Here is a 14,091-nt window from a genome sequence, read left to right as displayed (position 1 = left end):
TTGTTGTGAGCGATTATTTCCGAGCTACATGAGTGTCTGCCATTGAGTGTAGCTGGTCCTCTTTCTACATTAACAACTCAGTGCAACCAGCTTGATGATGTGATAGGAGGATGATAAAGAGTGTGTATTCTGGAAGGATGAGATCAGATAGTCCAAAGAGCCTTCTTCATCTGAAGTAATTTTTTGAGCTTATGTCGATACTGACTCATTCAAATTGGGGCAAAAGTATCTGAAGTATTTGTATAATGCTGCATAACCTGCTAATTTGAAAATGTTCAAGTATGAGATGTACATTGGACATGTGTTGTATTCGCTATATTTAATTGCCAAGGATAGTGAAGCGATTGGGAAAAATCACAAATCGTGAGAGTAAGATCGAGTAACTTACTGGATTAGCAAACTCCTGAATTCCAAGTATCTGCTCTTGAGTAACTGTACTCATTATTTTATGTAAAGTACGGTATTCTGTAAAATTAACACTTGTTTGCCTTTGAGAAACAAATTATTCACTTGAGGTAAGTGCATTTCTTGTTGGAGTTAACAGATGAAGGCTCTTTGGACCAACTGGCCTCCTTCTGCGCTGTAATTACTACGTAGAGGACAAACTTGTAGTAGTTCTTAATAAGGAATATGAGCCATGCAAATGGGGATTCCTTCCATTAACCAGAAGCATGTCACACTGACCCACGGGAATACTCGTCCAACTGATTTAATTTGAGAGCGGAGTTCTACTCTGAGTGCAGTTGACAGGAATTCTAAAGGGATGACTCTATGAGATATTGTGCAGACCAGGCAGTATGCCAGGGATCGCACAGTGATATAAAGTGATCATTCAGCTGCTTATTTGGGTATGTTCCAGGCATATTGGCTGCTTTAATGAAATCTGTGTTCATAGGACACTTATACGACTCAGTATTACCACAAATAATGTATGCATGCAGAATATGCAACCACTTCCTGTGTGAAGAAAACCACAACAGATCGCAAAACACAGAAAAGGCCTGTATTTTTCTGCTGAATATACAGTGAGGTTCAAGGGTGTAGATCATGTCTTACAGTATACAACAGCTCAATGAATCTACAGATACTTCACTTTCCAAACATGCATTTCATGATAACCTTAAAAACACAAACAAACAAATCTGCAAAGCAAACAGTGTTCCAGCTGAAGCGAAATAAATGATCAGCTCTCACTTTTTTTCCCCTTGTACGATTCTTTTGCTTGATGACCATTGGCAGTCACATGTCACTATCTTGAACCAGAATATATTCACATAGAAGCCATATGTTAGGGTCAGTTTGGTTCCATGAGTTGTGTAATGTTATGCTATTGAGGAAGGGAGATAATATTTGAAGTGATGGCGAACATCAGCAACGTTTACTGTATAACTTTATTTTCATCAAGATTAATTTATTAAAAAATAAATTTGGTTTGTAGTGTGGGTACTCCCTTCTGTGCAATCCAGTAATATTGTCTTCCACATGTTATTACTAGTGCATATGGCCTTTGTAGGTCCCATAAACATACCATCACACTGATGACTTATTTTTCATGGTGATGCCCCTTCCCTTCCAAGCAGACACCTTAGATTACGTTACGCATAGGATAAGGTATTATGCTGTGATTCTCAGCAACATCACCATTCACTGCTTGTCAAAGCATTGCTCAGATTTTCTTACCAAGTTGCCGTGTTTCATTCAAACACAATTCCATTTTAATTTGAAAAAAGAGAAAGGTTTGATCTAAGTGCAGTCAAACCACTTTACAATGTATAGCTAATTAATTCCCCTATTCTATCTTTAGAGTTCTGATATATGAATATTACTTAACATGCATAGACAGTGAGCGTATCAAAAATAGCACCAGTGCACTTGAAGCGGCAGAACCTTCCTAAACAATTTCATTTACATGGCACCATTTTCTCTTGTACTGAATCTGTATGTACTACATGTGACAGCACATTAAATAACACAAAGAACTATTGGCGCACCAATCCATGTTTCAATTTTATTTAGGAAAGATTCTGCAATGCACTTTAAAGGACTGCTCATTGGTAACTTTGCATTTGCCACTAAATTTCTAACTCCTATCTCTGCTGCCACACCAAATAGAAAAACGTTGGCCTTTTGTGCTTTTTTTTCAAGGCAAGACGGAGACAATGTTAACTATGTTACTGTGCTATATAAATGGGAACTGCATCCTGTTAGTATAAAAAATGGTGATTCTGGCATGATAAGGATTCATCTCTGGATAACATTTTCAGAAGAATATAAAAGTATACAGGAAATAGCAGGAATTTAGGATTAGAGCAGTTAGTTCCAGTGAAGGATCTTGCACCTGCATAGGTCTAATGAGCTGAATGGCCTCCTTCTATCCTGTAATTGCTGTAATTGCTATAATTGTAATCCTAGTGATATCCTAAAAGTAACTGAATTAAAGAAGCCTCTCACAACTTACTTTCACAAAAATTCTTCAGAGTACAAAAACCTGCTTTAAGTCAGTTATACATGTCCATAAAGCCTATATATTTTTTAAGGAATTTCATGTTCCATTTGAATTCTTTGTGCTTTGGGACAGATGGGAATGAAGAAAAGGTGCACGGAACCTGGATCTATGAGTGAACGAGGCCCAAGTTTATTTATTTTCCTTGTTATACCTATCATGTTCATATCTATATATTCAATAACCTTTGGGGGGACACAAGAACAAAAGGATTGTGTCTAAATCTATGATCATGTGTAACAGAAACTGCAACCCTTATTACTTTCTTTATCTTCACACAATTGCTGTATTGCTAAAGTTCATTCTTTCAGTCAATTTCCGGAGTTCTGCAGAATGTCTGAACTCCTTGTGGAGGAGATGGAATGTGAAGGGCACTCATTATGAAGTTACAGTTTCAGTAATGGTCAATCATCAATAAAAAGGAATGGAAAATGACAACTTTTTCCATACAATCAACCATTATCAGATTCAATTAAAATGCCTTGTGTTCGTTGATAACATAATATATTTTGACATGAGAAGAATTTTGAACTGTAATAAATGTGGTTGCTTAGAAATTTGAATCTAGAAAAACCTACCTCCCCTTCCCTACCCCCTTTTAAAATAAGAAAACTGGCGAATTTTTAGTAAGCATCTCCAGGAACTTAACCTCTCCGGGCACTGTAATGGCTAAGTATACAGGATAAATAATGAATACTGATTTACTACAAAGGAATCATTGAATTGCATATCTAAGTGAATGGGGATCTGAAGTTGTTAAATTTCAGAATATTGGCACTCCTATGTTGCTTGTCTTGTTTTTTACATGCACTTAATAGAATATATAAAGTTGCATTAGCTCATAGGATACATAATTGGGCATGGGAAACTTCACCTAAAGTGAAGCAAATGCTGAGAAAATAAATAAGCTTTTTTTTACTTTTTTTGTCTTTTTCGTGCAAAAATGGAGGCAGAAATGATGGTCTCTGGTTACTAAAAGCGCCAGCTTGCCAACCTAAACTGGTTAGAAATTGTGCGAAGAAAAAAGCAAATACAAGATGACAGATTAGTGTCCCAGATCTTCAGGTTATGTAGGGCATTTCTCTTATATTGAAGCCGGAATTGAAACCCTGGGTTAGAATGTGTACTAGCATCTTAACTATTCCTAATGCAAATTTATACAAAGAATGAATTAAGAGACTGCCGCATGCTTTATCCCATTGTACTATATAACGTTGCAGAAACCTCGGGTAGCCAAATGAATGAAATATAATGCAATATTTCAAAATGTAGAAAAACATGTAGAAAATAATAGAGGTCGAACATTTTTCAACATAGGACCTAATCATATAAAACTTGTCTTTAGGTTTTAGTGTGGATGATATCTGTTCCTGGATGATGCTGGCTAGCTATGCAATTATACTGTTCACATCTGACGGAGTTAAGCTCTTTCATATTTGCAAGGTTACCCACTAGTTTCACTAGTCCAAAGGAGTTTTTAACCCCTTGAAAATTGAACTTTAAAAGGAAAATCAAGCAAACATGCTCAATCTAATGCACACATTTTCCACACTTGTTAAGTAGAATACATGCTGAGTTAATTAACGAACGTTGCATAAATTGTTCCCTCAGATTAATTATCATAGCAAATTTGATACTGCATAACTAAACAAATTGAACAGTAATATTGCCCAGTTAACAGTATACTCTGATAGGTTCCCCTTAATTTTACATTTTATATTCGTAAATTAGAGCACCCTGAACAGATTATTTTGATCGAGATGAAATTGCACATATCTTTTATTCAATGTGCAGAGGAAGCACCATTATCATCCCACTGTGTATGTAATCCCATGTCTGCACACAAGTACATAGATGCAAACACAGGTGCTGTTGTTGTCCGATTTGTTCAACCATCTTTGCAATCAGCATAGTTTCCATGTACCCAGAAACATATCTGTGCATATTTCAGTGGAGTAATGCGTACAGCTACGTTATAATCCTGTTGAGCACCCTTGACATCGACCCATTGGTGCCCAGAAAAGACCCCAATGATCTTGCGTTTCCACTTCCTCTTGTCTGGATCCTTGAGGCGAATATAGACTCCTGAGCCACTTGATCCAGGCTCAGCATCACAATACTGATAGAACAAATCATTAGATTCATCAGACACAGTGCAGAAACGATATACCAACAGACCTGGTCGGTCATTGTCGAAACCTGAAAAGTGAATCCGATTGCTTGGCATCTTGTTGACAGGTGGACTAATTCCTATATCCATGTACTTTTGTTTGTGAGCTCTCCTTAGTTCAAGGACAGCATAATCATAATCCACAGCAATGTCATCAGTCACACCTTTGAACCAGCCCTTTGGTACCTGGGTGCGTGTTACTCTGGACCACTGGAAAGCTGGCTTGTCCTTTGTTCCCAATTTATTCCTCTTCAATCCTTTTCTTCTTCCTCCTTTTGATCTCAGTTTCAAAAATCCTACCCGTAGCCTCTTGGCACCTTTCACATAGTCTTTACCATCATGTATGCAGTGAGCTGCTGTTAGCACATGCTTGCGTGACACTAGAATTCCAGTACAGCCTGTGGAGATCTTCACTGCTGTACTAAAAGGGTATCTGGTCATGAAGTTCTTGTTACTAATGGTAAATCTACTGTCCAACCCATAGACTTCCCTCTTCCTCCTAGAATGGCCTGCTGTCTTAGTAACCCCATATTCAGCTTTCAGGTCAAAGTTTCTGACATCTACCTCGGTCAACGTACGTGTACCGTTTTCATAAACGGTTTCATATGAAAGGTAATTCTGAAGGTCAAACACATTGGGCACAGGTAATCTCTTTTGACAATCAATTCCACACGTTGAGTTTATCGACAGTTTGGATTCGGCTTTGAATTGTGGACTTTCTATGGCTATGGTTCGTCTATCGAGTACTACTGGTGCTTTCTGTAAGTGCCAGAGGTAATCCTCATCAGTATCATACCCAAAGCCAAGAGTTAATGTGCTAATAGAAAGTATAACTAAAAGTACTAGAGGTCCCATTGTGAAGCCGATTCTTCTCCTGCAAGAAAAAGGGAAAATAAAAAGTTTAACATAAAAATCATGTTTCTAGACCTGCTGATTATGCATCAGAACTATTTATCAATAATAAAGTCATTTGAGTCATTTCTCTCCTTACTTCTAATCCCCTTGTTCACTCCATGGCTCTGATACCCTTCATGCCTACTTGCTTGTGCGTATGAGTATAGCGTATAACATCTTTCATGTTGGGAGGACATTTCAAAGCTTTTCACGGGATATACTGCAAAATGTAGTGACTGTATTTTGTAGGCGAACGCAGTAGCCAATTTACACAGCAATGTCCCACAAACAGCCATGAAGTGAGTAATTAATTTTATTTGGGGGATTGTTGGCCAGGGCATTGGGAAAAACGCCCTTCTCTTTTCAGATAGGTTTGTCCGCCAAACAAGCAGTCGCTGGACTTTACATTATATGCTGTGAAATGCTTTGCAACATTTTCCCATCGTGGAAGAAAGCACTGTGGTTTGGTTTTTTAAAGTGAGTATAAAGTGAATACTCATTTTGATCATGGTCTGTTTTGAAAGCAAAGTCATTGATCTGAGATCAAACCATTTAATGTCCTGATTAAGATGAACATAATTATTCAATTCCTGTAAAGTATTGCCAGGACGTAGATACATAATGAACGGTTGGGCTCATTGCTTACATAATATGAAGTATTTTATCACAACAGTTTTAGAGTGACAAAAAAAACTAAATATAGAAATATATAAATGTAATTGTTTGGAAAGGCTAAAAATCAAAGCTTGACAACATTAGATTTTCTTAACAATAACTTTAACTGTGCTAATTGGCTCTGTTAGAAGACATTACAGATTGAGAAATGTTTGATTTTATTGGGAACTCACAAGGTATTTACTTATAGTATATTACAATTGTGTACATGCAGATTGAACTGCATTTAGTTAGGGATTGAGCATCTTTCAAACTGTTATGTGTAGTATTGTCATTCTTCAAGCAGTATGGTTTGTGGCTTTTCAAAGTGCACCCAGAATAGGTGACCCATTCTTAATGCAGAAACTTAGAATGGAATTAGATGAGGCAATGCATAAACGTAGTGCTCCTTTTAATATGCAGTTTTAATATTGTAACGTTATGATTGGCACACTCCCCAAAATGAATCTAAAGTACATTTTGCACAGAAAAATCAGAGGCATGAATACATTCACATTATCACCATCCACACAATTTTGCAATGTACCAGTACCTTTTGAGAAGTAAGATATAAAAAAAATATATGTGGAATTAAATAAAACACAAATAATATTAGGCATCTACCTTAATCTATAATCTGTAATATGAATTATTCCCTGTAAAATTTTGTAAATACTATTTTAGGTTGGTTAGAAAATGACAAACCTCATCAAAAATATGCCTTCTGTACTTAATGAATAAAAAACACCGTGAGTATTTAACACTGTACCATGGATCTGTTAAATATTGTATATTAGAGTATAAAAGAAACTCAATCCAACTTTATGATACACCATGACATGGTAGCAATCTGTTAAATATTGTATATTAGAGTATAAAAGAAACTCAATCCAACTTTATGATACACCATGACATGGTAGCAATATCACCCAATATCCACACGATTTCCCAATTTCCACCAAATCAGAAAGAAAGCAACATTGTGATGTGTTGTTATCGTGAGTGAATAATTATTTTTATTTGAGTGGGCAAATCTTCATAGATACAGATAAATAAACAGGAAAGCATGAAAAAAGTCAGGAGGCCCATCAAGTTTACTCAAGGAAGAATACCCTCATTCTACCTACTATCACAATGAAATCTTATCCGCAAAATAAAAATTGGCAGGGATTCTTCCCATTCAGCTCTTGTTAACTACAAGCTAAAGCCCTAATGGATAAAGGTGGTCTAGTTGGATAAGCAGTAGGAAGATTGCCAGACAGTGTTTACAATGGCCAGTTATGCAGTTTTAATTGGTGAAACTTCAGCAATATCCCAATACACAATGGGCAAAATAAAAACTAGGTAAATTTGTTGAAAACCAGGATTTTTTTTGAACTTTGAAAACTCAAGAAAACAAGCCAGATATAATTTGTTTTATTGATGAACACAATTGTTTATTCAGTACAAAGCTGAGTATTCACATTTATTGGCACCAGCTCCATTGCCGATAAGTAAACTGTGATAATTGGACATCACCCAAAACCAAATTGGCTACAGGTTTAACTAAAAAAATGTTTCATCAGGAGTTATACTGCCTCTGTATTACTACACTGTGCTAACCCTTCTCTTGCTTTCTCTCCCTTCTCTCATTGACCCTTCCCCTCTCACTCACTCTCTCTCACGCTCTGAGTCTGAGTTTAACTTGAATATTCTCTCACAGATCTGAATCTCTAATTTTCTGTTTCTTTCCATACCTTTCCTATTTCTAGTTCTAACTTTACACTGTACAGAAATTTGTATTAATGAATTACCAGCAATAAGTCAAATTGCAAGTGAGGTTCCTCTGCTGTTCAAAATGCAGTTAGGAACCCTGAGCACTGGCATAACTGGATTCACAATGTGGATGTCCACACATTCCCGGAGTGAACCCAAAGGAGCAAATTTTGTTTTGAATAAAATCAATCAGTTGCTCATCCACAAAAACACAGTCACTCGATCCTCAATTGTCCTTTATCCCCCACATCCGTGCCATGACCCGCTCTGCCTTTCCCCACCTCCGCAACATTTTCTGGCTGCGCAACTGTCTCTCATCCCCGGCTGCCGAAATCCTCATGCACACATTCATCCCATCCATCCTATCGACTATGCAAACTCATTGCTTCTTGGCCTCCCAAACTCCTCCCTCCACAGGCTGCAGATCATCCAGAACTCTGCAGCCCGTGTCCTCTCTCGATCCCCCTCATCCTCACCCAACTCCACTGGCTCCCCATCACTCAGAGGATACAATTCAAGATCCTGGTCCTCACCTTCAAATAATAATAATAATAATAATAATCCTTGCATTTGATATAGCGCTTTTCACGTTGGGGGGACGTCCCAAAGCGCTTCACAGAACACACTGTAAAGTGAATTGACTGTATATTTGTGGGCGAATGCGGCAGCCAATTGCGCACAGCAATGTCCCACAGACAGTCGTAGATTGAAAATGACCAATTTATTATTGTTTTTGGGTTTTTTGGAGGGATTATTATTAGGCGTGTGGAGTAAGGAAACTTGCCCAAGGTTTCGCCCTCTGCCTGGAATTGAACTCAGGTCTCTCACTTGCAAAGCGAGTGCTCTAACCACTGAGCTACAGGACTCCACGAGTCCTCCACTGCCTTGCTCCTCCCTACCTCTGTATCTTCCTAACCCCCTATCAACCTGTCCACTCCCTCTGCTCAGCAGGATCTGGTCTGCTTCATGTCTCGCGCTTTGCCAAAACTCCCAAAACTGTACATCTTGTTAGTATGAGGCACTGGTAAAGCTTTCTGATGTTTGATTATTGAGAAACATCTAATCTGCTATCATGCTCGTTTCCAGGGTTATCAGAAGGGGAATGGGAAGAATTCTGTTCCCAGTCACATGACTCTCTCTCCAGGTTCCAGAGATGATCCAAATGGGTTGATCAATCATCAACAGCACCTTGGAGTATTGAGGATTTGGTTGGATCAGATATTGGCCCACCAGAGAGAGATGCCACAGCTCCACTCCTCCTTCACCAAATGTGTCACTATGTGGCAGCTTAATCAAAGGAGGAATTCCCCCCCCCCCCATGCCCCCACTTCTTACTTCTCTTAAGGCAATCACAAGTTGATCATCAGATATCTGACAAGCATAAGCTTGAGCTCCTACTACTGTAGATAAATAGCTGGTAACAAGAACACCTTCCAAATTGTTTAGTGAGTAAGACAGCTGCAGATTAAATGCGAGTGTGGGTTCAGGAAGTATCTATGCTATGCATACACATGTGGAATGCTCAGTACTTTGTTTTGGAGACTCGAGCATGGTAATACAATACGATTCACATTTATACAGTGCCTTTCACATCGAGAGGATGTCCCAAAGTGCATTTATGGTGCTGGATGCGCAACTGAGCTGGGGGTGGGAGCTGAGGAAGGGAAAATTGACCAAAAGCTGTCAAAGAAGTACATTTAATGGTAATAGTTTTTTGACCAAAACGACTATACAATAATAATAATCATCCTTGCATTTGACATAGTGTCGTATTATGTCTTCGAGATGTCTCAAAGCGCTTCACAGAATATACTGTAAAGTGAATTGACTGTATATTTTGTGAGCAAAACACGGCAGCCAATTGTGCAATATGATACTGTTGACCAGGAGATGGGGTGGAGAAGTCCACATTAAAGTAGATTTTGTGTGGTTGTGGAGGCAATGGGTTTGAAGGCTTTTCTTTCGCTCTGGTTCTATACTTTCTTATGTTCCCACTCCTTGCATTCCCCAGACAAATCTCTTTGGATGCTGGATTTTAAGTATCCACTAGGTGGCAGAACGCAACAAGGGAATCAATAATGATAAATAATCCTTGCATTTTATATAACGCTTTTTCATGTCTTCGAGACGTTTCAAAGCGCTTCACAGAATATACTGTAAAATAAATTGACTGTATATTTGTGGGCAAAACGCGGCAGCGCACAGTGAAAAGCGCACAGCAGTGTCCCACAAACAGCTTGGATTGAGTGACCAATTTTCATTGTTTTTTTTTCTCTTGAGAGATTATTATCAGGCATATGGAGTAAGGAAATCGAATCGAGGCCTCTCACTTGCGAAGCAAGTGCTCTAACCACTGAGCTACAGGACTCTACGTAGCTCCCAACCGCAGCCTTGAAGTGCCACTTAAAATAACTTCTGTCATTTTGTTTTTTTTTAATTTTGAACAAAAGAAAACTTTTCATTTGAAACATTTACCATTGCATTTCTTTGTATTTTTATCTGAAAACTGAATGCTATTTTTATAGATCCGTAATTTGTTTTAAGTGTACAATACAGCAATTATCACACATTTAAGCATGAATCATAAAACCACAGAAATTTTCAATACAGAAAGGAGGTCATCGTGCCCATCAAGCCTGTGTTTATCCTCTGCAAGAGCTAACCATTTAGTCCCATTCTCCTTCCTTTCACTTGTATCCTTTTATATTTTTACATTTATCTAATTCCCTCTTAAAACTTAAAAAACACACGGTTCCAGGTAGGGCATGCCACATCTTAAGAACTCTGTCCGGCTCATCGAGTCTCCACCGGCCCTCAGAGTGAGGTGTTCAATCCCACCGCCTTGCCTTGTCCCCAAACTCCCTCAAGCCTCCATCCTTCACATACTGGATCTGTCTATTTCCCCCTGAAACCCATAGTGGACTCTGTCTCTATCACCTTACTTGACAGGGCACTCCGCATCCCAACAACTCAAGTGATAAAAGTGTCACCTAAGGGGTGAATTTTTCCCCCTAACTCTCCCAATCCTCTTTAGTAAAATTACAGTATCTTAAATCTGCATCCTATATGAGGTCTATGTGAAATGAATGTAATATATATATTCCAGACGTTTTCACATTGAGTGTTCAAAGAACTGAACCTGTGGATGGGTTGCCAGCTTAGCCCAGTGTTACAATCAGTGTGGCAAATCAGAAATGCAGTTTCAGGCATTTGTGTGTGTGTTTCCTTCAACGCAGATGAGCACAGGATTTTGTCTTATTTGAATATTTGTAATGAGACATAAAAACTCCTAGAGCAAGAAGCTGCTGGGACAGTTGCCATACTTATAAATTCCCAGGTCAGCACTGAGACAATTAATACTGGGTCCACACCCGCCTTACTTGTATTTATGCATTACTCAGGAAAGCAGTGCTCACTGAGATGTGTGTGTGTGTGTGTGGTGTGTGTGTATGGTGGGGGCTCCTGGCACAAGTCCCCTTCACATTGACATCAGGGAGAGCAGAAGGCTCTCGCCTCGATCCTAACATCCTCCCTTTCTTCCAGTATTAATTCAAAATTTAAGAGATCATCTTTAACCATTGGTACTGCAATAGCTTCTTGTCATTCGGGATATGTTTTACTTGGGTTTGAACGAAGTTGTACTTCTTTGTTTGCAAGTCAATCACTTTCATTGCACTCCCCATTTTAAAACCATTTCTCCACTCTCCTCTGGACACTTACGAATCTTTTGTTCTGCGTTGCGTGGTTTTGGTTGACCCAACATATCTACTGAAACCTCCTTAATGTCTGCAAACCTTTACTTTAAACCTCGTACTAATGACGTTCTATGTCAAGGGACTCAAGTTATGACATTTTCTAACACTTAAAACAATCTGGACTCACTTTTCAATCTGATTAAGTGCAGCTTTTATACTTTATTCCCCTCAGAGCTTAGAAACGACTATATCATTATTTATAATTGACCACAATATTTCCTTAAATAGCCAGGGATTTTCTTTTCTGGCTGAAATCCTGGTCACGGAAATAAAATCAGAGCCTTGGTGCACAGAGCCTTGGTGCAGTTAAGCTTAGGTCATACTGTATTAAGCAAACTGTACATGTCTACATGACAATGGCACCCATAATTTCACAGGCTTTCAGGGTGATCTTAACATTAGAGTTGGAACCTGTACCAAATAAATACAGTGGTTGTGGAGAAGACGATGGAAACAGCACGCACAGTTAGGTATTTGGCTGTGTTGGGACTCTGGGGGAACAGTTTGTTTTAACATCACAATCAGAAAATCCTGGAAGTTCAGATACGTCTGCATATGACAGAGAAAAATAGACTAATGTTCCGGGTGTGACTTTTTGAAAAAAAACAACAGAGGTTTTTTTGTTAACGTTCTGCAAAAAAAACCTTGAAAGTTGAGGATTTTACATAACTGAACAATAGATGGCCTCGCAGATCTCCTGTTCAGCTGCCAGAGTGCCAGAGTGTGTGTGTGTGTGTGTTCAGGAAAAACATTCTTGCCTGAATCAAGCCTTCGAGGGCATTGAGAGGTTTGCCCACAGGCTCTGCTCTCATTGAGTGCTGGATTCCTGACCTCACTCTCACAACTCAGCATCTGATATCTACCAGAAAGGAGAAAAAATACCTTCTTCAACTTGTCTCGTCTTTGGAAGAGTATCCGCGATACACTATGTATACACATACACATGGAATAGAATGGACAGAGTCGGTATAACATATTGCTTATTATAATTATTGTTGCAGGTAAAGCCAGACCCCACTAACCACAAGCTTTAAACATACCTGTTTGTCCAGAAAACAAGAGGTGAAATCAGCTCCAAATTACCACAGTGTGCTCATCTCATACATTATTTTCCCCGGAGACACATTTTTTATTTGCTGCACTTTAGACCGAAATGGGCAACATCAATAAAACAAAACTAACTAGTTTGGAAAAAACTGTAGTTTTAAAGTCAAGAAATATGTCAAGGCGATATTATGGCTATTGCACGGTAGGTAACTTGTTATTATCCTACAATGACTTAGTACATGAGTGCATTTTTAAAAATCTTTGAAAGGTGACCTGAAAATAAAGCTTCTGTTTTCTCAGGTAATTTGCTTCAGATATTAGGAAGTAATGGTGTGTGTATATGTGTGTGTGTGTGTGTGTGTGTGTGGTGAGGGCTTGGGGGAATGCTTCATATAAATGTGTTTAACTGCTGAAATGTACACTTCCTATGTACTATTCACTGTGTAAACTCGTTACATGAATCGATTAACTCAACTGACCCAGTAAAACACTTTCACTGGTGCAAACTTCTCTCCCAATAAAACTTCACCCACCCTGACCCTAACATGTGCATGCAATGGTCATTTTCTTACCTGTTATCATTCGAAAGGTGAAAATCTACACGATCCTCTCTCTGCAGGGGCTTAAATAAAACTGGGATCCCTCTTGGCTTCTCAAACGAAAAGCCTGTGTTCAAGAGATTTCAGGAAGGAAGGGCTTGTGACTGTAAAAGTCCTTCGACACTGAGCACCAACACAACACTACCAGCCCAAGCTTCGTCTGCACACTACACTTGATGCAATTGAAAGAGAGAAACAGTGCAAACGCTTCCCTTTTTCCCAGCCCAAGGGGACTCAGAGGGGTGTGTCCAATAGGATCAGCAATGCCGCACTCCTCTAAACGTGGAGCCTGAGATGCACAGCCCTGCTCTCCCTTTGCTGTTTTCTTGTTGCCAAGTTGCTGTTTGCAAAACACGACCTTTCTCTCCAACACACACGAATTGATATAAAAATCCCATTTGAGGCAGGTCTGCCCTTGGGTTTGCTCCCAGGGTCGCGTCCTTGATGCTGCGTTGGATAAAAGTGCTTCAATTTTAAGATGTTACAACAATTTAGAGGAGAGGGTGAAAGCAAAACGCCAGGACAAGTCCATGGACTGTGCAATGCACACTCTTGAGATCTTTTGAAACATGAATCTATCTTGCAGAAAGGAATATTACAGACATGGATTTCACAGCTCAGGATTAGGGATGGAGATGATTTTTTTTATTGCTTAACGCCTTTTCTTTTCGTACTTTTTGCAATCCTTTTACGAGGTGAAACGTCTTAACTGAG

General features: G+C 38.9%; 1 protein-coding gene across 1 annotated transcript; it reads right to left on the bottom strand.

Moving 5' to 3' along the window:
• Window positions 1-989: 989 nt before the first annotated feature.
• prss35 (serine protease 35) lies at window positions 990-13,633 on the bottom strand. The gene is made up of 2 exons (XM_042333674.1): window positions 13,351-13,633; window positions 990-5,547 (listed from the first exon to the last, which is right to left on the bottom strand). Exon 2 carries the CDS (start codon window positions 5,526-5,528, stop codon window positions 4,392-4,394), a length of 1,137 nt encoding a protein of 378 aa, XP_042189608.1. The 5' UTR covers window positions 5,529-5,547; window positions 13,351-13,633; the 3' UTR covers window positions 990-4,391.
• Between the last annotated feature and the right edge of the window lie 458 nt (window positions 13,634-14,091).

Source organism: Callorhinchus milii, unplaced genomic scaffold (assembly GCF_018977255.1).
Source record: "Callorhinchus milii isolate IMCB2004 unplaced genomic scaffold, IMCB_Cmil_1.0 Scaffold3, whole genome shotgun sequence".
Lineage (NCBI taxonomy): Eukaryota > Metazoa > Chordata > Chondrichthyes > Chimaeriformes > Callorhinchidae > Callorhinchus > Callorhinchus milii.
Note: the sequence above shows the minus strand (reverse complement) of the source record. Positions and strands in the feature narration are given on the sequence as shown.